Consider the following 25,148-nt stretch of genomic DNA (forward strand, 5'->3'; position numbering starts at 1 on the left):
TACCTAAGGTACAAGGAATCCATTTTAGAGAGAGAGCAGTAGGCCTGGGGTCCTGATTGGCAGGGCCCCAGGTCAACTAAGTCGGAAAACCAGCAAAACACCAGGCAAAAAGTCGGGGGTAACCATAGTCAGGTATCTACCTTCCTACAGTGATATTTTAGGTTTATCGTGAACTCTAGCTTGAAGACCATGTTGAATTTCTTACTGCTACGGAAGGATGGCTTTGCTTTTACCAGCCAGCTATATAAGGGTATATGTGTATCCCCTTTCACCTCAAGTAAGCAGGTACTACGGCTATGCAGTTTGTAAATACCCTGGGTGCTGATATGATGCTAAAGAGAAGCACCCTTAACAGGTAGTGAGCTTTGTTTACGACAAAACTTAGAAATCACTTTTATCTGTGATTCATGGGGATGTGCAAGTTAGCATCCTTTAGGTCTATTGTTAACATATAGTCTTTTTCACAGGTGTGATCACCAGCAGGTGTGCAGAGTAGTTTCCCTTGTTGATCTCTACCAGAAGAATATCTATATTGCCTGCTTTGCCGCTGCTCTTCTGCCTCCTGTTGACAGCGCAAGAATTCTTCCTTCATGTGCGATTTCTTCCTTGGTCTTACACCTGGGGCGTTTTCAAGTTCTATGCAATAACCGTGCTGGATGATGTGGAATATTCATTTGTCTGACATGGCTTTCCTCCATTTGTGTCATGTTGTGCATCTGTTGCAGTGCAGTCACTTGTTTGACGAACATGGTCCTCTCGATTCCTGTCCTCTTCTTCTTGTCTTGCCCCGAAAGGGGTGGTCGCTGGATTGTTTGAAAAAGGCACTACTGTGGTGTTGCTGCTGTGAGAGGGAATACAGGTACGTGGATTGAAGTGTTGAGCTTTGAAAACGTACCCTACGTGTTGTTCTTCTCATGGGGCTTTCCCCTCTTCATGGGTGTCTGTGAAATTGCAGTGCCCCCATTCCCTTTGTCTTGTCATTGTATGTTGCAGTGTTGTAGACTGCAACCGTAACATGTGGTCTCCTGTTAAGGGTGTGTTGATGATGTTGGCCTGTTCCAAAGTCTGACCCTCAAAGCCAGGAGAGTCTCCTCAGGGCTGTCCCTATGACCAGGAGTTTGCTTTACAGATCTGCAGCATCCAGGGCGAATCTCAAGCAAGTATAAGCAACTTTTTTCCCTCTACAGCATGGTCTGTCACCATGTGGGCCAACTACTTTTTCTGTGATTTTTGGTTTTCTCCTGCACTTTGCGCTTGTGTTCTTACTGATGTTCTATGTGGGTTGTTTGTTCTCAAAATTGTTAGATGGTCCGTTAAAATCCTTGCAGCTTTTTTTTCAGTTTCTGAAGAGCTACAGCTGCTGCATCCAGACCAAACGGCAAACAATTTTTTTTCTGAACATTGGGACCACGCGCAGAGGATTCCAATAGGTGCATGCCTGATATCACAAGAAATGACATACCACCAAATAGGTGCGGACAACGCCAAGACGAAAAAAACCAAGCATCAACAATGTAATAGGTCTTCATTTGCGAGAGGTTGAGCTATTGGTATTGTAAATGGCAATGCCCTTCATCTATAAGTTTAAAAAAACATGGAAGTGGTGCGTAAACACGCACTTTGTACTTAGAGTCCTCTTTTACGAGAAGCAATGAGGCGCAGTTACTGCCAGCCTTGCTTCCCGTAAGCAACGTCTAGAAGTACAAGGTGCGTGTTACGCACTGCTTGCAAGTTTTCAAAACACATAAATCTATGTGTTTTCAAAACACATAAATAAAAGGCATTGTCATTTATAATGCCAATAGCTCAAACTCTCGTAAATGCGAGACCTATTGCATTGCAAATCCTTGTTGAGCTCTGAGACGGAGGCAGCTGTAGCCACAGGAAGGACGGGACTGTGACACCAGGCCGAGCATTTCAATAATAGAAGGGAGGAGGAGGCCGCTGCAGCCAAAACAGACCTCGGTCTTTAAATGCACATTAAGTGTGACAAGATAAGAGCTCTGTAAACCGCGAGCACTGGTCTCAAGTGCTCCAGCTTAAAGAAAGAAATAGTGCTCACAAGCTCAGAGTACAAACACAGGTAACAGAAAAAGTCCTTGAAAATGGGCTGAGCTTTTAAAGCCCATATCCTGAATACAGCATGTCTCGCAGAGACAGCAGCGCAAAAGCTGCCTAGGCGAGACCTAAAAAAGAGATAATAAGGAGGTATTCTGGACCCAATCATTAGATGGCGAACTAACGCACAGCATGTGAATCCAGAAAAGATTAATGCTGAAAAACCAGAGGTCCATCACACTGCTGTGGACAACTGTGAAACCTCAAAGTCAGAAATGATACTGTTGAATTAGTCAGTTAGAAGACACGCAGAATTTAGACACAGACTGAACAGAATTGTTTTCAACAAATCAACACTATTAAAAAAGCAGAAACTTCCATACCACACCCTTCAAAGCCACCTTACCAAGAAGTGCTGGAATGTTATTTGGAGACTGATTTAAAACGAAGTGGAACTGTGCGTCAGCCTGATCCATTTTATCACCTTCTAGCAGACAAAAGCAGGCTCTTCCTAAAAGATGGTTCTAAACAACAAACAGAAATGTGGTTTAGCATTCTGAAGACCTTCTGAAGACCTTTTTTTAATATTAGGCACAAATATTATAGAAAAGAGGAACAAAAGTTACTTACCTGTAAAAACTGTGGTTCTACAGTATTGGTGTCTTTCATAGATTCACATGCTTGAATAATTCCCCGTCTCTCGAAGTGGGAGTCCCAACACGGTACATAAAATAGTAGTAATATATATATATATATATATATATATATATAGAGAGAGAGAGAGAGAGAGACATCTATATATATATAGATCTATCTATCTATATATCATAAATTTCTTTAAGACTATTTATATATAATACATTTATATGTTTATGTATATTTATGATGTGTGTGTATATATATATATATATATATATATATATATATACACACACACACATCATAAATATACATAAACATATAAATGTATTATATATAAATAGTCATAAAGAAATTTATGATATATATATAGATAGATATATATATATAGATGTCTCTCTCTCTCTCTCTCGCTCTCTCTCTCGCTCTCTCTATATCTATATCTATATATATATATATATATAACTACTATTTTATGTTCCGTGGGACTCCCACTTAGACGACAGGGAATTATTCAAGCATGTGAATCTATGAAAGACACCCTTATACTGGAGAATAAAAAAAAACAAGTGTTTGCCACTGGCATTAAATATATGTTAAAATAATAAGCCAACATCATTTCAATTTGCGACCAAAAATGAATGTATGTTAGTGAAATGTCCAAGAAAAAAGCCAGTGTTGGCAATCACTGCATTCATGCACATTTTAGAAGAATAGAAACCACTATTCCAATTCGACATCCTCTCTCTCTCTCCCATTGCCCTGCTCCACTTCGGTCATGCAATAAGTTCGTTACAGTGGAGACTCACGGAGCAGAAAGTCGATGCAAGTGAGAGCGAGTGCCAAATAAAAATAAATAAATTCAATAAAACAAAAGAAAATAATGCTCCTATTCCAGAGAGCCCCAGTGGACTACAGACTCCCGAGAAGGCTTTGAGAAGGACAGCGCCAACTTGGTTTAGCAAGCTGCTTCCTTTTTGTTTCAGAAATAATATTTGAAATAGTCTGAAAAGAAGATTCCTCTTTGGGCCCTGAGCTGGATTAGCACAGCTCTACTGTTTACAGTTTCAAGTGAGACAATCCTATCCCTTCTATACAAGTGAGTCCTGTAACATCTCCGGCTCAAACAGCCATAGTTCAGTTACATGCGCAACAGTCTTATGTGCCCACCTTCACCTGCAGTCTTAATTACCCTAAGCACACAGTTGTCTATAATCATTGCTGCTGTCAGCTCTCAACCAACTGACAATATTTATCCGGACAACAAACGTTCATTTGTAGACAGTCTTGTCTGCCAACTGTAAATCCCATTCTGTAAACCCACTTGAGTATAATCTACAGCAAAACACAATGCCTTTAAAATTACCTGGTCATACATGATAATTTTGTCAGCCATAGTGTATAGTAGCGTTGCTTGTGTAATGAGTTCTTTCTTGATATCTTTGTTCTTTTCCTTACGGGCCTGCTGCACATAGTAGGCAGCCAAAGTATCGAGGCAAGTCATTTGATCTTTCTCGTGGTCTCTGTAGTCCAAATTGCCATCTATTCGGGCAGCTTCCAAAAGCTTCACGAAATCTTCGGTTTTTCCTTGCTTGTAATATTCCAGCTAGAAGAGAGTAAATTCAGATGGTTACAAATGATTCTGAAAATGTTCTACTGTCACAATAAATTCTGATGAAGTTGTTCAACATTAGGACAAATACATACACAAACACATGCCGGTTCCATTCAGTCTTATTTTACAAAAAAGAATGATAACAACGCTTTCTACTTAATGCTTGCTTTCTTTCACATTTTGGAACATTTACTCTGTTGTACAATTATAGGACTTGGCTTCGTTTAAAAATAGTCCCCAAAACAAAACGTTCATGGGAATGTAAAGATCTACTTAATTATTTATGTAACTATATTCCCCACAATATACCTTTGTCATGCAAAAAGTGACGACAGCTCGAGTTTGCCACCATTGATAATTGGGAACACAGATGCATAACAGGATATAATTGAAGCTGAATGGACATTTTCTTATATGCTATCCTATTAAAAACTTGTAGCTTAAGTGAAGTAATACTGACCGCCAAAGCAATCCATATGTGAAGTTGTGTATGTTCTTGTTTCAGGATACTTATAACTTCATCTCCTTCTGGTAACTGGTCATAGTCGAGTTCAATGACCTGCAAAACAAGATTGTTCGAGTTACAAAATGTTAAAGTATGTTTATTTACAACTGTTCATCTTAAGATTTTAACCTGATTCTATCATGTTGAAGCAGCAAAAAGCACAGTCAAGCAAAAAGTCATCTAGCACTGTAATCAGAAGAAATTACTGTCACCATATCACAATGATACATTTCAAACATACAAACACGCAAACTGATTGGATGATACGTAGACTTTTGGGTTTAAAGTTGAAAAATAAAAACTTGATAACAAGAATAATAACATTCACCACAGGCAATTAGCTATGAAAGAGTATAATGCACCTAACTCACAAAAAAATGTTGTGTTAAATTGTGAGCAAAGGTACTAATATGCAACAGAAGATAAAGGGACAAATCCAAGGATTTTTCCAAGGAATGAAACAAGGCAGGCAAGCCAATCATGGTCTACATCCACCAAGAAGGAAATCACAAGTCAGGATTGACCATTCACAAAAGAGAATTGCACAACTTGTTTTCATGCCCCCTTAAAGTAAGGAACAGAAGTGTAAACCTTTTATAAAACTGGAATGATGCCATGGAAAACAAGGAAACAACTGCATACTGGTTTTCATTTTCTGTCTGAAAGAGGATCTCTCGGACTCAAGCAGCTGGTATCGGATCAAGCAGCTGGTATCCACCCCCACCCACCTCGCCGGACACACACTCGACGCCGTCTTCTCATCCAGCAAAGACATCGCCTTCAGCCACGCCACTGGACTCCACTGGACGGACCACAGCTGCGTCCACTTCACCTTCAGAAGAACGACGATCCACCACCACCAGCAACCGGTTGCTCGAAGAAGCTGGAACAAGATCACAGCCGACCAGCTCGCCGCTTCCCTGAGCCAGCACCCCCCCGCCAGCTCAGCGAACCCCAGCCAGGCCGCCGACAACCTCACGAAGTGGATCAACAACTGCGCGGACGAACTCGCCCCACTGAGGACCCCGCCTAGCACACCCGGCAGCAAGAAGGCCCCATGGTTCACCGACGAACTCAAGAGCTCCAAGAAGAACTGCCGAGCCCTCGAGAAAGCATGGACAAGGGAACCTACACCGGACAACATGACCGCCCTCAAGCTTGCCACCCGGAAGCACCACCAACTGATCCGCGCCACTAAGAAAACTGCGTTCAAGGACCGGCTGGACAACAACGCACACAATTGCAAGGAACTCTTCAACATTGTCAAAGAGCTCTCCAACCCCAACGCCGGAAACAACGACATCACCCCATCGCAAGACCTCTTCAATTCCCTCGCCTCCTACTTCCACAACAAGATCGCGGACATACACAACAGCTTCAGCACTCAACCGACGCACGCCACAACCGAACAACCGCCCCCCACCACCACCCTCATCGCCTGGACTCCGATCAGCACCGAAGACACCATCCGCATGATGAACTCCATCCACTCCGGATCTCCGACCGACCCCTGTCCACACCACGTCTTCAACAAGGCCGACGCGGTCATCGCACCCCACCTGCGGGACATCATCAACACCTCCTTCGACACCGCCACCTTCCCGGAGAGCTGGAAGCACGCCGAACTCAGCGCCCTACTAAAGAAACCTACAGCGGACCCCACCGAACTCAAGAATTACCGCCCCATCTCGCTCCTCCCGTTCCCAGCCAAAGTCATCGAGAAGACCGTCAACAAGCAGCTGGCCGCCTTCCTCGAGACAAATGGATCCCTCGACCGCTCACAGTCTGGCTTCCGAGCCAACCACAGCACCGAGACCGCACTCATCGCTGCCACCGATGACATCCGAGCCCTGATGGACAACGGAGAAACAGCGGCCCTCATCCTCCTAGACCTCTCCGCGGCATTCAACACTGTCTGCCACCGCACCCTAGTGCAGCGCCTCAGCAACGGCGGAATCCAGGAGAAGGCACTGGAATGGATCATCTCCTTCCTCGACGGAAGAACACAGAGAGTCCGTCTACCACCGTACAAGTCAGAGGCCACCGAAGTCATCTGCGGCGTCCCTCAAGGATCCTCGCTGAGCCCCACCCTCTTCAACGTCTACATGAGCCCCCTCGCGGCCATCGCACGCCAACACAACCTCAACATCATCTCCTACGCTGACGACACCCAGCTGATCCTCTCCCTAACCAACGACCCCGCCGCCGCCAGAGCCAACCTTCACGAAGGGATGAAAGACGTAGCCGAGTGGATGACGACCAGTCGCCTGAAACTGAACTCAGACAAGACGGAAGTCCTCATCCTGGGTTCCTCGCCCTCCGCCTGGGACGACTCCTGGTGGCCCCCCGCCCTGGGCAGCGCACCCAAACCGACAGACCACGCACGCAACCTGGGCTTCATCTTGGACGGTCTTTGATTGATTGATTGACAACAAAAAAGTGCACTTTGATTAGTGCAGAGAAAGAACACTGATTTTCTACTTTGCAGCGTAACAAAATACTTTTAGTTATGCGTACAAATGTTAACTAAAGAAGCGAAGAAGAAAAAAAACAATAAAAGAATCCACGTCAGTTTACTTGATCTGTTCATGTTCATTGACCAAAACGCACTTAGTTTTAAGAATCGCATACTGCTGGCAGCAGGAGGCAGCAAGCAGTTTTAGAAGACACAGCAGGGTCTCCCTGCAAGCCCTTGATTCTGTAATCCTAAGTGTGTAAGGGGACGGGGACAGAGTGTGTAAGGGGACAGAGTGTGTAAGGGGACAGAGTGTGTAAGGGGACAGAGTGTGTAAGGGGACAGAGTGTGTAAGGGGACAGAGTGTGTAAGGGGACAGAGTGTGTAAGGGGACAGTGTGTGTAAGGGGACAGTGTGTGTAAGGGGACAGAGTGTGTAAGGGGACAGAGTGTGTAAGGGGACAGAGTGTGTAAGGGGACAGAGTGTGCACAGAGATTTGGTCAAACAGTAAAGGCATAAGTCATGACAGGTGACGTGGAGGACGATAGCAGACAATATAAAAATGTCTGTTATGGTAGAAACTCAGTTATAAGCACTGCTTTTCAAAACAATGTTTTGATGCACACTTAGGTAGACAAAACAGTTGAAAAGATGATGGCAAAAAAAACAGCAGCCTGATTGGTACAGTTCAAATATAATGCTCTCCGACCAAACCTGTCCGATACACACGGCAAGGGGCTAGAACACACTGAAATTAATGGGGCAGTGTTAATATGGGCAAGCTTTGCCAAAGCCTCAGAAGGTCTGGGGGTCGATCTAGGCAAGGCCCACAGCTTCAGAAATTAGATCAGTGGACCGTTGTGGAAATGAATGCTATAACAATGCATTCATTAGGCCTTAAAAACAGCAGTATATGTAGTACAGGGGGAAAACACTTCCTTTCAGTAAGTCCAGGAATTGCTGAGAATTTTAGGGCTCTTGGCCATAGGCAATGTCTTTTACAGCTGAGATTCAATGTTGCCTTGGAGGTCTTGGCATCCTAGCACATTTTAGTCGGGATTTATCACAAGTCAATACAAAATAAGCCTGTCATTTGTTTTGTTTACCAGTGACAGGAGGTTTTTCTGGTGCCTCCACGAAGCAGAGGACTGGTGGCATTTGGTGTGTAGGACCACTGGGCAAGGATAACTGATACACATCTTGGAATGTACATGTCACAGTATAGATTTTTTAAATGCCCAGGAGACACTAAATCCAAGTCATCTTGCAGTTGGGATCAGTAGCTTTTGTTGAGTTTTATCTTGGCTCTGGTTTTTCAAAAACAAGACTTTCTTCTTATGTAGGTGACAATCTGCCTTTATGAATTCTGTTGGATTGGGGATTACCAGGGAGATATAGGTTAAGAAGGAAGGGCTGTTTACTCTTATGGTCAAATGCCAATGTCCATGAATATCAGATTTGTTCTTACATCCTAGGTGGAATAGATATGCTATAGGATTGGGTGGCCAGGGAGACAGTGTGTAGTGTAATAAATGTCGGTCACAATCATCACCAGCAGCTATCAAACTACACTTGTCTTCAACTGTGATATGGCCAGCCCTCCTCTTTGGCAAGGCTGCTCGGATTATTAGAGGCATCTTAACAATCTCTGGAGGTCCGGCAGGTGGATCCTTAAGTGTGCACCTTACAGGTAGGTCCAATAGACAGTCCCTAGAGATTACTTGCTTAAAGGAATTGAGGAAGGTTACTTTTGATGGCGTCTCACCATCCTCTTCTCTTTTAATAGAAGCATAAGCTTTGCTGCAGTGCACTTAAGACTTGGCAAACTGGTGGTATGAGGAGTCAGGGACAGCAGGATAGAAGTGCAAGGAGAACATCTTAGGGGAAAGAGGTAGAGCCACAAGCAACTCCTCAGTCAATATGAAGAAGCTGAAAGTTAAATGGAACCAAAGTCACCAACAGTTTTGCAGAAGCCAAGAAAAAGCCAACATACTGATGGGATGGATACTGGGTGAATCTAAGTTATTAATCTTTCAGAATATCCATACTTGAGCTACCACAGATCTCTCCATGACAAAGCCTTCCAGAGACGTGACTCTTGCCTAGCACCGAAAACATAAAACAGTGGAAATTCAAGAGGCTTACATTAAAGTAATGAGGTAAAGATGGCAAGGAAACTGGGGGGCTTCAAAAAACACAAGTTTGACCACACCAAGTTGTTTCATTAAAGAATTGCATGTGAGCTCAGACATCACAAATGTTGTGAAAAATACTGTACTCTTATTTATAGCGAGGAACATTTGTGCCTCCAGTGGAAGTTGAAACCCTACCATAGGAAACTGGGTTTTTGTTGCAGTACCCTCTCCCCACATGTTTTGCCTAGTATATGATGCAACTTTGACTAAAGTGTCCTGGGTTCCTGCTGACCAGGTTTCAAGTATCAGTGTTCTTTTCCTAAAACGTTTCAATTGTTCCCCCAATTGGCAAAACCTTAAGCACCCTCTGTAAGTCCCTAGTAAATGGCACCCTGGTACCTAGAACCAGGAGGTACTAAAGAGGGTCTCTAAGGGCAGCAGCACAAATGTGCCACCCTAAGGGACCCCTCACCAAGCACATGCACTTGTACTGGCAGCAATGGGGCTCACCAGCACTGGGGCAAACTTGCTCATGCATCTATACACTCGCATATAATACTACGCACCCTGGCTTAGGGCTGTCAGGCTTGCTGTAGGGGTGACTTAAAATATCATATGCAGTGGTAGGGGACAGGGCACACAGGGATGTGTGACAGGTCATGTTTTCACTTTTGTCTGCACCAAGACACGTAGCGTTAGGGTGGCACAATGCATGCTGCAGCCCTTGCGGACTCTCTTTAATATCTCAGGCCCTAAGTACCAGGGTATTATTTACTACGGACTTACAGGGGGTGCTAAAGATTTTCCAATTGGGGAACAATTGTACATTTTTAGGGTAAGAACACTGGTAATGGGGACCTGGTTAGCAGGAACCAAATACACTTTAGTCAAAGTTGCATCTAATTCAATGCAAAAAGTGTGTGTTTGGGGGGGGGGGGGGGCTTAAGGGGGGGGGGGGGGGGATCTGCAACAAAAACCCTGCCCCTTGGGTCGCTGAGCTACAAAGAAGCTGCCGCCATTGGAAAGCGAAACTGGCTCCCCAAATGAGAGGAAGTCACCCTTCTCCCCTCCCCAATACCCCACCCTACCCCCGATCCAGAGCCTCTTGGCACCTCGACAGGTGCGAAATTTAGCTAGTCAGATAAGCATGCCACCTCCAGGCTAGTACCACTGGATAACATTAGGCCTCAGCACTCTGCACACGGACACCCTAGTGCCGTTGAGGGTGCTCTTTGAGTGCATCCTTGACCCTGGGGGAACCCTGGTTCTAACCCCTGAAACTCAACTCCCAAGACTGATTACTCGCCTTTAAACCGATAACCTAATTTTCTCCCATAGGACTGCATTGACTGTTTTTCTGTGCAGTTGAGAATTGTATGAAAACCTAAGAAACTGTGTTTTGAGAAAAACTGACTTACTTGCCTTTTATCCAGGAAATGTCCCAGTGTGATATCTAGGCATATCACACGGAGTAGAAAAAGTAATCCTGAAAAGTAATCAAAAGTAGTCCAAAAGTAATTACAACTGTAGTGTAGGACAGGTGGGCAACTTTTAGCCAAAATTCCAGGGAGCCAAGGAGATTCTACACCAGTAGGGGAGAACTCCAAAGTTGGCACTTGTCCAGCAACACCTGATCCACAAGAAATCCTGACTAGTCAGGCGACTGTTAGGCCTGAGATGATGGCTCCTCAGATAACAGCAGAGAGTGGAATGAGGGTGCGCTACAAGATGTAGTAACCTTCCACTATAGAACAGAAGACAGCCCAAAAAATCCTAGGAGTTAGCACCTTCACCTGTTAGTGAAGAGCTAACGGTGCAGTTTCGGGGCTAACACTGCTGTGTGTTAGCCTTTCTGGCTCTACTGTTCTTGGCATGGTGGACTGACCACATGCCAAAGAGCAAGCTTGGCCCCCTGACCCTATGCATGGTGGGGTTACGCAAGTTGTGGGTAACCTCGTTGGGTATGCTGGGGGTAGCCCTAGTTAAAATTGGGTAAGCAAATGTGGACATCTCTGATCCCAACACCAAGAGAAAGGGTGAGAACAATAAAGAAGTAGACAAAGGGCATTTTAAATTTGGTGCCGACACTGCTGAGGTAGGTCAGCTCCCCAGATGGAATGACCTAAACAGGTGGATGTAAGGCAGATTAGGCATTGTAACAATCCAGCCTGTTTCCTTACTATTCCTAGCCAGACAGACTAGGAAGACTCTCCCAGGTTTGGCTGAGTGGCCTGGCCTGGCCTGTGTGCTGGGGGGAGGGGTGTAGGTAACGGTTTTTGTTGCAGTAAACCCCCTCCCCCACTTGTAGTTGAAATACTCCCCTCAGACATGAGTAAACCAGACATCCAAGTAGAAAAATGCTGTGTTTTTAAACAGAGCTCTGTAGCTGGATCGTGGCTCAACTCTGTCGTCCTGTCATCTGGAATCTGGCCACAAGTCCAATAGGATAGTCCTTTGCACTGGCAGTGTTCATGAAAACATGAAAGCTCCCTGGTCTCTTCTGTTGCTCCCTTGCAACTCCCTAATCACCACTTCTTTTTACTGTCGTTCACATGCTCCGCCTCCCACTCATTCTCATTTGCACCCTTTTTATTTTCATATTATTTTTTCTGGGACGCAGCGGCTGCAATTTACTACCTGCCTGCTCTTTCCCTAGAAGTGGTTTTGTGCACTTTTTCCCCCCTTAACCGCTCAAAGATGTGTGCTCCTCATCCAAAGTAAATTTGAATCATGACAGTGCCTTAAATCAAGCACGTGCATTCTCCTTCACCCATGCATGAGCATATGTTGTCATGCATTGGCCAACCACCCAAAATGGCACGTTCTTTATAACGTATGAGCACACGAAAGTGCTGCTGCATGCACACATAATCAGAATGGGCCACAGCAGCATCGACAGATACATGCATAGTGATGCATGCAAGCATATACATCATTGTCCCCAGGGCTTGTTTTGCTGATGCTATTCAGCGCAGGAAATAACCATTTTTTTCCTTTTGCAAACACTGAATCAACCCTGAATTGAGTCAACAAAATGCTTTGACAAAGCAAAAAGGTGAGACCTATTTCCACTGCAATGCTTGCATTCTTGTTTACTCTGGTGTACAGCTTATACAGGGGTGGACACCTATACACAGGTGCATCAGTCCTTTTACTAGCTGCAAACTCCCCACATAATTCTAAAACTAAGTGGCTAAAATCTTATCCAATAATAAAATGCTAACGTTCATGCCTAGCAATATCTACTATCTCCTCACAATTATCTTTCCACAAAATAGGAATGAAAAGTGGGAGAAGACTAAACCCAGTCCTTAACAGTCTGCCACAGTGAATTAAGTTGAAAATCACCATGACCTATACCTCCAACTAGGGTTATCCTTCTCTCTCTCAAAACTTGTACCAGCACCTTATTCTCGATTCCTGAGTCAGGCATAAGAGATGTTGGGCTCCCCATGAGATATCAGCTTATTATCGAGGGTTGTAGAAGCTGACCTCCCAAACACCGTATAAAAAGAGACGTGATTTGCTTCATGTTAATATCACCTTTGCCTGCTGTAGTGCCAAAAGTTGCATATATGGTTTAGTAGTTTTGGGATTCGGAGAGTACATAGAGGCCTTCAAATAGCTAAAGCTTGCCTGTTGTGCAGGTGTACAAGAACCTTTAGCCACCCACTATTTGCATGTGTTCATGTTTGGTCATTTTGAGTACCAGCATGGAAAAGCATAATGAAACCTTAATCTGCGATACACCTTCAATGACAAGGGCTTAAGTGTCTTAGGCAAAAAGCTAAGACCCCACAGAGAGGTGGTAACATGTCACTGATTTTATAAGCCCTAGAGTGTAAATGGATCGAGAAATGTGACTCCATCCGAAAGGGTTTGAAAAGCCTTGAGGAGTGGCGCAAATGTATCAGTTTAAACTAACTGCAGACAACCCTTATAGCAGTACAACTTCACGACCACTTTTAAGACTGTATATGTTCTCTAAATAGGCACTTTTTAGACCTTGGATGAGCATTCTTGTGATCAGAGCAAGGTCTTATCAGTATTGAACTTCTTCTATGATTATTGTCAAGGCTGCAGGGTCACTAAATGTTTCTTTTCAACTTATGAATACAATTAGAGGTAATACGTTTTTCTATAGGGTACACCATTGCTGGGTACCCTAGTAAGGTCTATGTCCCCTACTTAAGGTGTATCCGTTATGGTACTCGACTATAACCACCACACTTCGGTGATGAACTGACAATGTAACGTCTAATCAGACATTTTTTGATCCTCCTGGGTCTGATTAAAGGTGTTTTCACGGCTTTGTTATGGTCCATCTTTTGCCACACCTTAATATAGGACCTCTTCTATCCATTAGAAGAGGTAGTTCTAGCATATCCACTTGCTCACGTTGCCAAAATCCTTGTTAGCGGTTTTCCGTTACCTAAAATTAATTATTACTGATGCTTCAGATTCTCTCTCAACTAGGCTATGGCTATTACCTTTTCCTTAGCCCCTCCAAATTTGGCTGCCAACTATCACAATGTAGTTCATATTTGTACGGTCACCAGGCGTCCACGCATGTGCTCCGAGTAGCAGTTCTGATGTTGACCATGAGAAAATTTGATGCAGTACATATTACAGCCTCACTACCTTAATCGTCACCATCACATGCTCTATTTTGAGGATTCCTCAACCATGGAGGCTTTCTATCATTGCGGTTAAAATTAGACAATGGGCAATAATCCTTTCCATGGTGCCTCTAATATGGCTGCCACCCTTACGTTAGTTCCGAGGGTTCTAGAGGCCATGACGCGCCTACCTCGCAGCCCCTCACTGGCACATTTAAACACATCGGAGCAGGTTGGAAATTAGCAGCTCTGCACCGAGAAGGACGATACTTGAGTATTGAGGTGAGCTAGACTATACTGCTGTTCTACCTTTTGACATACCTCGAGATAAGGTTACCTTCCTTACTTTACTGCTCATTACTCATGCTGTCTTTCAGACTCCTCCATGTTGAATGCCGCATGAGGGAAATGTATTACATGTTTTCAGGTTGTGTAATCGAATTGACATGGTGACCAATGCCCTTTACTTACTCTACTTCCTTCCCGACTCCCGGTGAGTACTGAAGCGTCTTTCTTCCCACACATTGCCTACTATTATAATGCATATCCACCTAATTAGGGTACTTTATCAACAGGTATCCCCAGACATCTATTTGCAAGCCATTATTGAGGGATTCCTTGTTGGAGTCTGCATGACCCACGATAGGGTAAGCTCATCCACTTATGTTTTGTTTCTTATTCCCTAGTCTGGTTTTTCTGCACTTTCCACATAGTCTAACATGCCTAGTTCTTCCATCAGGTTACCATACATTGACCATCAACTGCAAGGAGAACTTTCCTAACCTTCTGCCAAATGTAAATGCCTAGGGTAAGCCCACTTTAGGTTACTTTCCTATTCACAGCTCACTTTAAGCCTTCGTCATTTTAATCAACTGTCCTATTACAGTCCCCAGAACCCCTTGTCCTGAAGGGACCCCTTAATTCCAGAGGGTTGAAACGTTGTCTAATACAATAGGAGGGAGAGTCCTAGGCCATTAGAATTTTTTTTTCTAGTAAATGGATTGAAACTTTATTCCATAAGGGACCTCCCCCATTACTCCAATAACCAACTCCTTCTTTTTTAGGTCTCGCCTAGGAAGTGCGCATGCGTTGCTCTACGAAATGACCTTTAGAAATCAGCCTGCTCCTTTGCACCCTCGTGCTTGTGCTGGCATCCACCTTGTGCGAGCAAGCAGTGGCGCGCGTGCGAATTGAAAACATATGGCTCTCGCCCCCCTCCTGTTCGCTCCCGCAAGGCCAGCACAAGCACGAGTGCTTCAAACAGCTGCTGCTTGTTTATCTTTGGTTCTTGCTGTCACTCCCTTTCCCGCCCGTCACTGCCTCTTTCGTTTTGGTTTCGCTACTTCCAGCTGTCTCTCTCCCACTTGCCTTTTTTCCCTGTCTCTTTTTTTCTCTGTGTTTCTCACATATCCTCTCTTTTTCAACGTGCCTCCATCCTTCGCGCGTGCTCTCCCCGGCTTATGTTGTTCCCTCTCCTCACCCCGCCGCACAGCTCCTGGTCACTCCGGTTCTTCCAGCGTCTCTGTCTCTGCCCGACGGTCTTGAGTGACAGCCGTGTCACTGCCCGCGCGCTCCCTGGACCGACGCTTCACAGCCCTGCGCACAGGGTCCCTCGGCCACGTCCACGGCGTGACACACATTGTGATGGCACAGGTTGTTCAAACATAAAACATGCTCGCGGAATACAGGAATCAATTGACAGGGAATCAATTTGCTTGTTTAAGACAAGAGGAACGTCCTCGTTTTCCGTTCAGGGGCTGCTTGCGGCAGGCAGATCCAGTGCAATTAATCCCTTTTGTCCGAAGATCATTTTTAAAATGCAGCCTGGGGCATTTCAGATTTGAATGTATATGAAAAAGAATTCCTTGTAGCTTGCGTTTCTCGCCCAGTATCTGCCGACTGCCTTCATGCTGAGCGCTCACTTTCAGACATGTGTATATTGTTCAGTTTGCTTTTTGGAACGCGCTAAGAAGCGGGCCCTGAGGTAAAATGGAAAATAACTCAAAACGTAATACTGCTTGTCATCAGCCACCTTCCTAGCATATGTGCACGCTTCCACGGCAAATGAGCGGTTCCTTTTCAATAAATTGCACCATTTAACTTCAGGCGCATTTATTTTTATCCCCGTCGGATATGCATCCGAGTTGCTAAGTGTGACAATCAATTCCTGCAGTGTCATAAAGAAATGCCTTCAATCACCAGACCAGCCATCATATTAAAGTGATTGCAGCCTTATTGAGCCAAAGGCTGCCTTTCAAATGTGCTCAGAGAGGCAGGGGTGTTTCATATGCCTCAGGGTTACACTAAGACCCTGTTTAACATCGCAAGCCTGTCTTAAGAGTGGGACATATATGGAGATAAACAGAACCCCCCGCTATCCCCACCCTATTGCTGAAAAGGTTTCATTTATTTATTTATTTGTAAGTTTTGCATAGCACGAACATGACCCAAGTGGGTATCAGAGCGCTTTACATAGGGATGACGAAGAACAAGGAACATAGTGTAAAGACATAACAAGTTACAAGTAGGTCAATGTGTCACAAGAGTAAAAATTACATAGTGGAGGGAATTAGGTAGAAGGCAATTGCAACAGGAAACTTAGGACAATATACTCGAGGTAAGAGGAGCAAAGTTTCTAGATCAGCACATTGTTCATTAGTAGTTCTTTCATTTCCCTTTTGAAAACAAAGGTGGATGGAATAAGCCTTGTCTCCACTGGAAGGGCGCTCCAGATTCTCGGGGCAATGCCTGAGAATGTAGGGTTGTAGGTTTTAAGCTTATTGAATTTCTTTGGCTTGAGCAGTAAGGTGCCGGTGCGCCTTGTGTGCCGAGATCCACCAGAGAGTTCCAGTTCATTTGCCAGGTAGAGTGGGGTATTGATGTGAAGAGCTCTGTGGGTCATACACACAATCTTTAATTGGATCCTTGCCTCAAAGGGAAGCCAGTTGAGTGATTTCAGGTCCGGCGAGATGTCGTTGGTTTTCTTAGAACCCATTATGAGTCTCGTAGCCGCATTTAGCGAAGCTCTCATAGGGGCTAAACTGAGTTTCGCTAGTCCGCATAAAGTAGCATTGCCATATTCTAGTCTGGAGATGACCAGTGCTTGCACTGCCGATTTGAAGTCCTCATGGGGCAGGTAGGGTTTGAGTTTTCTTAGGATGCACAACTGTAAATTCGCTCCTTTGGTAGATGCACCGATGTGCTCTTGCATGTTTAGGTTTTTATCAAGCAGAAATCTTAGTGATTTTGTGGAGTCAATGAGGTGTGGTGTGCAATTTAGCGCGGTGAGATTAGACCGATATTTCACAACAGTGGGGGTTTGCCTAGCCGGTGCAATGAGGAGGAATTATGTCTTGAGGGCGTTTAGTTTGAGGTGTTTGGAGGTAAGCCAGTTTAAGGTTTTGAGCAGGGTTCCGTTGAGAGCATGGATGTCTTCGGGGGAGGATATTTTCATGTATAGTTGGGTGTCATCGGCGTACATGTGATATTGGATGTTTGAGGCTTTAAGAATAACTGTCAGTGGTTCCAGGAAGAGGTTAAAGACGGTCCACACCAGACTGGGGTTGGATAGAGACTGATTGTATTTGATTCTTTGAGCTTTATTGTTGAGGAAAGAGGCAAACCATTTAAGGACTGTGCCCGATAGACCCATTCTGCATTCAAGGAGGTGGAGAAGATTGTCATGCTTGACAGTGTCGAATGCAGATGAGAGATCGAGAAGAATTAGTAGGCAAGCTTCATTCTGGTCCAGTAAAGTGAGAGCGTCATCCACTATATGAGTGATGGCTGTTTCGGTGCTGTGGCCATTGCAGAAACCCGATTGGAATTGGTTGAGGAGCTGGAATTGTTCAATGTGTCTACGCAGTTTCTCATGAACACATTTCTCCAGTAGGTTAGACAATGTAGGAATGTTTGTATTTGGTCTATAATTATTCAGGTCTTCAGGGTCAGCCAAGGGTTTTTTTTAGGATGGGTAGCACTAGGCAGTCCGGGATCTCGCCTTGCTGGAGAGAGGCGTTGATAATCTTGGACCAGAGCGGTGTTAAACAGCCTATCCTTTCTTTATAGAAGTTGGGGGATAGGGGGTCATTGAAGTGGTTTGAAGGTTTAATGGTCGAGAGAGTGTTGAGGATGGTAATGTCATTGAGGGGAGTAAAAAGGCTCGAAGAGGCATTGTTTTTGAGAGAGATAACAGACTGGTTGGGTGATGGCGTGGAGAAGGAGGAGGCAGGAAGGGGTGAGAGTGAGAGTGCAGCCAACCTTAGGTCAGATTCGATCTTGTTCGACTTTTCTAGGAAGAAGTCAGCGACCGCTTCGCAGGTTGGCTGTGAACGAGCAGATTGTAGAGAATGGGTGGGTGCGTTGTTGGATTGTGTTTTAATCATCTCAAATAGTCGTTTCGGGTGATTTCTTGCTTTGTCAAGTTGGGCTTTGAAGAAAGAGAGTTTCGTGGCTCTGATGAGTTTGTTGTATCTACTTCTTTTGAGTCTAAGGATTTTTAGCAGATCAGTGGAGGGAGTGGATCTCCAAGAGCGTTCAGCTAGTCTGTCCTCGTTTAGGTTGTTGTTGAACCAAGGTTTGGAATCCTTGGCAGGAATTCTTTTTAGTTGAAGGGGGGGCCGCAGCGTTCAGCGCCTTGAGCGTGGCATTGTAATTGTGCAAAGTGAGGTTGTGCATGTCGGTCATGTTTGCAGGTGGTGGAAGGGAGACATTGCAGTGCGCTATGAGCTCATTAGCGCTAGTGTTGAGAAGCGATCTCTTCCAGTGTATTAATTTTAGTGGTTGTGATCTGTTGGGTTTCCAGCATTCAAGGATACGGAAGTTGATAATATGATTGTCCGACCAGTCACAGGGAAGAATAGATTCGAGAAGAATGGTGTTGGGGTTGGAGATGATTAGATCCAATGTCGAGCCTAAGTTGTGGGTGGGGTTGTCGCAGAATTGAGATAGGGAGACGTCTGTTAAGAAGTTCTTGAGAGTGTTTGCCGCCTGATCATGCGGGTCATTCCAGTGAAGGTTGAAGTCACCAAGGAAGATCTGTGGGCAGTGGCGGGCCAGGTTGGAGGAGATGGTTTCCCTAGTTTGTTCAATTAGAGGGAGGTTATCACCAGGGGGGTGGTAGAATATGTGATGGGAGCATAGGGGTCGGTGTGCACTAGTGATGTCTATTCCTAAGTATTCACAGGAGGAAAGATTAGCTGAGGAGAATTGTTTGGCTGTGAGAGAGTTGCGGAAGATGCAGGCTATGCCCCCACCAATTTCCTTGACGCGGTCAAGTCTGATAATATTGTGGCTGGGAGGGACTGGTATGTCAAGGATAGGCCCAGAGGAGTCGTTGAGCAGGGTTTCTGTGAGCACAAGGAGGTCCAGTTCATGGGCAAGGATAAGATCTGCAAGGTCTGCAGCATGTTTAACCGCTGACTTGCAGTTAAGTAACATGCAGTTCAGGTGCGGTTTGTGCAGGCTGTCAGTGAGCGGTGGGTGTGTGAGGGGGATCTGCTTGAGATTATTAGTGTTACGGGCATTGGTGTTGAGACTGGGAGCTCTGTAAGGGTTGGATGTGATGCTTTGGATGGGTTCCGATATGAATTCCATAGGAGGGATCGGGCTGGGGGTAGGTAGAGGGGCTGCTTGTGCTGATCTAGAGGGGACTGAGGTGAGTGAGTGTGGCGAGGTGTACGATCTGAGTAGGGAGATGATATCTGGCTCAGAAAGAGGATTCAAGGACCTGGAGGGTCTAGATGGGGCGTTCGGGAAGGGGGTGGTGTTCCAGTTCTGGCCTGAGGGAATATCTGGTACTGAGAGGGGGTTCATGGTCCTGGAGGTTCTAGCAGAGGGGTTAGGATAGGGGTTGGTAATCCAGTTCTGGACTGGGGGTTTCAACAGAGACCTATGCGGGGTCTCCTGAGAGCTCTTGTTGGAGGAGAGATCAAGTGCCAGCTCTTCGGTTGACTCAATGAGTTTTTGAATGACCATTTTGAGAGATAGAAGAACCTGGTTTATTTCCTTGAGTTTTGCAGCAGGTTCTGAATGAGGATTATGTATAACGAGGAAGGTAGGTGGAGGATTGGACAGTGGGAGGGCGGGGGAGACCCGGGCTGGATGAGGGGTGAGGTCAGCAGGAGGGGAGGTCTCTGTGAAGAGTGGGAGTGCAAGGAGAGCGTGCAGTGGGAAGGAGGTTGGGAGAAGGGGGTTGTGAGAATTACCACTGTGAACCCGGAGCGGATTTCATAATTTGTGTCTGGTGGCGCTATTATTCTTATCTCTGCTACATTTTCGGGGGTGGAGTTTTGCCTCATTTTTGAAGAGCAAATGCATTGTTGGCTCTGATTTGAATTGGCAAACAAATACTTTTTTGGTGTTTTCGTCGCAAAAAGAGCTGCCTTTCGGCTTACAAATAATGAACTGTGGGAAAGATGTATATAGACACGTGTTCTTATTCCCTAAACTGCTGCATTGCATGCCCCGATATTATTACGCATATAGTTTTGATTCCTGTTTATTCAGGATAAAGAGTACCATTTCCGGACCTGCATAATACTAATAATACATGGTGATTTATATGTTTTCTGCTATAATTGTATATAAAGGTTATAATAATTCTTATAACGCTTTTTATAAATACTTTGCAACATGCTGCACAATAGCCACACTACTCTACAACAGAGCTTAAATACACTGGCAAAGCCAATAGCTCTGACTAAACACTTATAAGATCCAAAAGACATGACCAATTGGATATGCCATTGCTTGTTATTAGTCACTGTAGAATATGTCACTGGTGGTTATGGTAACTACTCTGGGGCAGATAAGTCACTTTTTATCTTGTATATAGTGTGAATACACAACAATTTCTTTACTCTTCTTTCATATGATTGTCCTGCGCAAAATTAAAGTTACGCCATGTTCGGCTGAAGTGGGCTTGACAGAAATGTATGTGGGCTTCAATTTCAAAAATGTTGATTGATTCTGAACCATTATAATAAAAGTGTTAGAAGGATACAATTTGCCGTTCTGACTACAAACTCTAATTTGTATGCAAGGAACTAACACTCCTTGCGTTATGTTTTCATTTATTGTCCAAATGAGTTCCTAGTGAACAATTGTTTGTTGGCTGATTAAGTGTATTAGGCTGCCACTCTCCCATCTTGACCTATAAAGGTTGCCTCTTAACTTAGAGTCATGTACTGTCCAGTCTTCACCTAGGCAGAGAATATTCACTAAAGAAAAAGGCACAATTATTTTGGATAGTTTTAGTTCTCTTTAACTAGACTGAAGAAAAAGCACTAATAAGTAGAAGTCTGGTCATGTCTTGCCAGGCTGATGAACATTTGGCAGCACGGAGAGTCATAAAAGTAGGATAAAACACAATTAGAGAGAACAGATTCACACTAAAGCAGATTACTGAATTTGCCAAGACTCTTTAAGGCGGTTTGGTTTAAAGATTTTTAGGATCATAATGTGTCTAACCTAATTAAAATGAGTAGTAAACGGTTAAGAAATTCTTATACAAGTCATGTTGGGCTATAAAGGCTATCTACTTAGAGGGGAATCAGGAATGTGTCTAAGCCAACTAGGGAGACATCACAGTCCGAACATGAGACTACTGTATTGTGGCACTCTGGACTCTGGATTGCACTGCCTTGGAACTAGCTAGGGAAATGTGTGCTGAAGATGACATGATTGTATTGTGGAGTTACACTAAAATGCAAATAAAAATGTTTTTTTTAAAAAAGAAGTTCTTATACAAGAAATATTTTTTTCAGGTTAAAATTGCAATTTTGTTACCTTTAACAGATGCAGCAGGCTGTCGTTTTAACTCTAACTTTCACTGTTTTCTGGGGGTTTAGGAATTACATGTTTATTATTATAGTTGGTGTCTAGTCACAACATCCTGTCTCAGAAGTCCAAATCTGTTCCTTGTCCTGGTAAACTGGAGTAGACAAAAAAACGTGGTTCCCGTCTGGCCAGGTTGTTGTTGGAGCTTCGCAATAGCAAGCATAAAAGTTCTTGACACACACTCCGGAGTCTCTGTTGGATTTCTTACAAGCCTACAGAGGTGTTTCATAATGTAATTGAGCCAGTTATATGGTGTGAATTAAACTACAGCTATCTGGAAAGCCAAAGGTAGGAACTTCATTTTAAAAATAAATACACATGAATCCTTTCTTAGCAAACTTGATTTTGGTACGTTCCCAAATTGGAAATCCAGTATATTTGCTTAATTAATCAACTGTGCCATTATTGTAAGTATGTACATACCATACTTAATAAATGCGCTTGAGCTGAACAAGGAAAAATGTCCTATACAAACAAGCATACCAATACCCACTTAATGTTACACACAAATGCAACAACTTGAAAAAGAAGGATAAGAGTAGTAGGATTGTTTTAAAATACATATTCAGATTATTATAATTATATGTGGGATAAAAGTACACCTTGTCATTAGGATTTAGCGAAACTCGCAGAGTTTTACTCCGCAATGTTACATAAAAACTCCACGAGGCTCTGCAAGCGGAGGTATTTCAGCACGCTGTGCTGCTTGCAGTGATTGTTAGCAACGGGAGTTAGTTCCACCCTATAAAATCAGCGCAAACAGTACCCTGCGCTGCACCAGAGGGCGCTGCTTCTCTTTCTGCTCCTCGAGTATATTTTTGACTCGAGTGGCAATTCTTTCAACGTGAACAGTAGCAGCCTGCCTCTGTCTCCTAGGAGATTCTGAACAGGCGAAGCAGCTCCCCAGCCCCCACCCCCAGGCCAGCAGACCATTGGCTATTCAGCTGCCAGGCAAGGCTGTGCCCTCCTCTCAAACCTGCCCAGGCCCCTTAAGGCCTTACTGGGTGCACCCCAAATCGTTCTCTATCTTGTGAATTGCAGCCTACCTGTGCCCCACATTGCAGTGAGCAGAGTCCAGGAAGTGGTAAGGAGACAGACTACTGCCGCCCCTTCCAAAACAAAAGTTGTTTAAAAAACGATTTCCCTTTCTGTGATTATTGTCTTTGCATGTGGTTGTTACAGTTTAAAATTGCAGTTTTGACCTGCCTGTGATTGCATATTGTATCACCTGTTTTGTGTTTTAAACTTGTGGTTTTCCCTGCCCATGATTTCTTGCATTTAATGTGTTGAATTGTGGGATTTGCAGTCCAACCTCTGTAGTTTGTCCCTCTCATTCCTTGGTGACAAATCTGTTTCCCTCCAAATTTCTCCTTTGCTCTGTGATAAGACCTGTGTGTTAAAACAGTACACCCCCAGCCACCATTTTGTGTTCACAAGCCAGTGAGGCCAGCCCCCCTGCCTACCCCCCAGCAACGGGGGTGCTTCTGTGAGCTGTTTAAACTGTATTTACTGGGGCCTGTGCACTACGTTTTTGGCCAGCAGGGGGGAGTAAAGTTTTATTCAAACAGTGGTGTTAGATTTCGAGTTAGTGAAGGCTTTACCTGCAGACGTCCAAAGTGTGGATTGAGCCTGTTTGTCTCCTAGGAGATTCAGAAAAGGAGAAGCAGCTTCCAACTCCCTAGCCAGCAAACCTTTTCTGAGGTCGCTGGGACCTTATATGGTCTGCTAGTGGTTGCAACATGTGTACATTGATTGGTTGTTGTATCTGGTGTTTCTATTGGGTTAGGGTTAATGTCCTCATTGGTTGGGTATTTGAGGGTTCTTATTGGTTTTTGGGGCTGTGATTCAATCAATGTATGGTTGGGACTAGGGCTAGGGGTTCTATTGGAAGTAGGGACTATGGCTTCCTATGTTATTGGGAGTAGGGTGGGACTAAGGCTAGGGTTAGACCTTTAATTGGAAGTTGCTATTTAGGGCTTCTGGTGTGATTGGTTGTTGGACTAGTTGTGGGACTAAGAGTAGGGGTAGGCTTTCTATTGAAGTAGGGACTAGGGCTACCTGTACCATTGGCTGCTTGGACTTTGGTTCGGACTACTGGTAGGGCTAAGGCCTTTATTGGACGTAGAGATCAAGGTTTTTGAACTGACTGGGTGCTTGGACTAGGGCTAAGATTGGCTGTAAGGTCCTGGTCTCCTAATGGTTCTACATTTTAGGGCTAGTGTTGTGATTGGAAAGTGTTAGGGCTAGGGTTCCCATTGACTGAAAGGGTCACCTGATTACTAGGGCTATTAAAGGGCAGGCTTAGGGCGTCTCAGCCTGGGCGTCGAGGCTAAGGGCGGAGAGGACACGGGTAGTTGCGTGTTAAGGGCGGAGAGGACAAGGGTAGTTGCCTGTTTGAGCCTGTTAAGGTCAGAGAAGACAAGGGTAGTTGCCCGTTTGACCTGTTCGAAACTGACCAGGACCAGGGCCAGAATCGCTGCCCTTTTTCTCATTTAGCAATACCCAGCCCACACCATCCACATCCACAAACAGAGAAACACACTCACACCAAATGTACACCACGCAAAACACTATGCACAGATTAATGTACCAGCATGCACCACCAACCCAACCAAACCACATCTACACACCCTACTATCCCAACTACCACACATATCCACCATCACCCACAATCAGTACACAACTCTATCCTATACCACTAACCAATACACTCGTCACTAACACAACGCCAATCTACACCATACATAATTACATCCCATTCAGACACACTCTCCCTGCTGGTAATTACACCCAATAGACCACCGTTCATCACTAACAAACATATAATGACCCTTCATCAGTTGTCCAACAAACACCCTCCTCTCCCTTCTCCCATAATAACACGAACACACAACACACACTGCACACCACCACACTTTGTAACTTTCGAAACAAACCAGTCTAAGATAAACACTCTACCTCTACTTCATTCCCTCCTACACACAACATACACTCTACTCATAAACACATCACCCCCCCAAGTCACAACCTCCTCTCACAAACAATACTACACAACCAAATCCAGTGCATGAAACATATACATCAGCACCCTTTTTTCACTACACCTCAAAAGCAAAATATATCACACACACCAGCACAACAAGATCTTCTGAGCACAACACCTCATAATACTTACCATCACAAAATACATACATATACCCACCTTTCAAACCACACAAAGGAACAAACTCCCATGCCAAGCTTTCACTCTTTCACCACACCTAACACAGATACAGCAATACAG

The 25,148-nt window shown here is 44.4% G+C and overlaps 1 protein-coding gene across 1 annotated transcript in view; it reads right to left on the reverse strand.

Moving 5' to 3' along the window:
* Positions 1 to 25,148, reverse strand: part of CTR9 (CTR9 component of Paf1/RNA polymerase II complex) — a 222,667-nt gene that overhangs the window by 191,071 nt on the left and 6,448 nt on the right. The window contains exons 2-4 of the mRNA XM_086955952.1: positions 4,773 to 4,871; positions 4,064 to 4,303; positions 2,465 to 2,582 (exon numbers count right to left, since the gene is read on the reverse strand). Of these exons, the coding sequence (XP_086812078.1) occupies positions 2,465 to 2,582; positions 4,064 to 4,303; positions 4,773 to 4,871 (457 nt within the window). The remainder of the gene's footprint in view (positions 1 to 2,464; positions 2,583 to 4,063; positions 4,304 to 4,772; positions 4,872 to 25,148) is intronic.

This window comes from Lissotriton vulgaris, chromosome 2_1, assembly GCF_964263255.1.
Source record: "Lissotriton vulgaris chromosome 2_1, aLisVul1.2, whole genome shotgun sequence".
NCBI lineage: Eukaryota > Metazoa > Chordata > Amphibia > Caudata > Salamandridae > Lissotriton > Lissotriton vulgaris.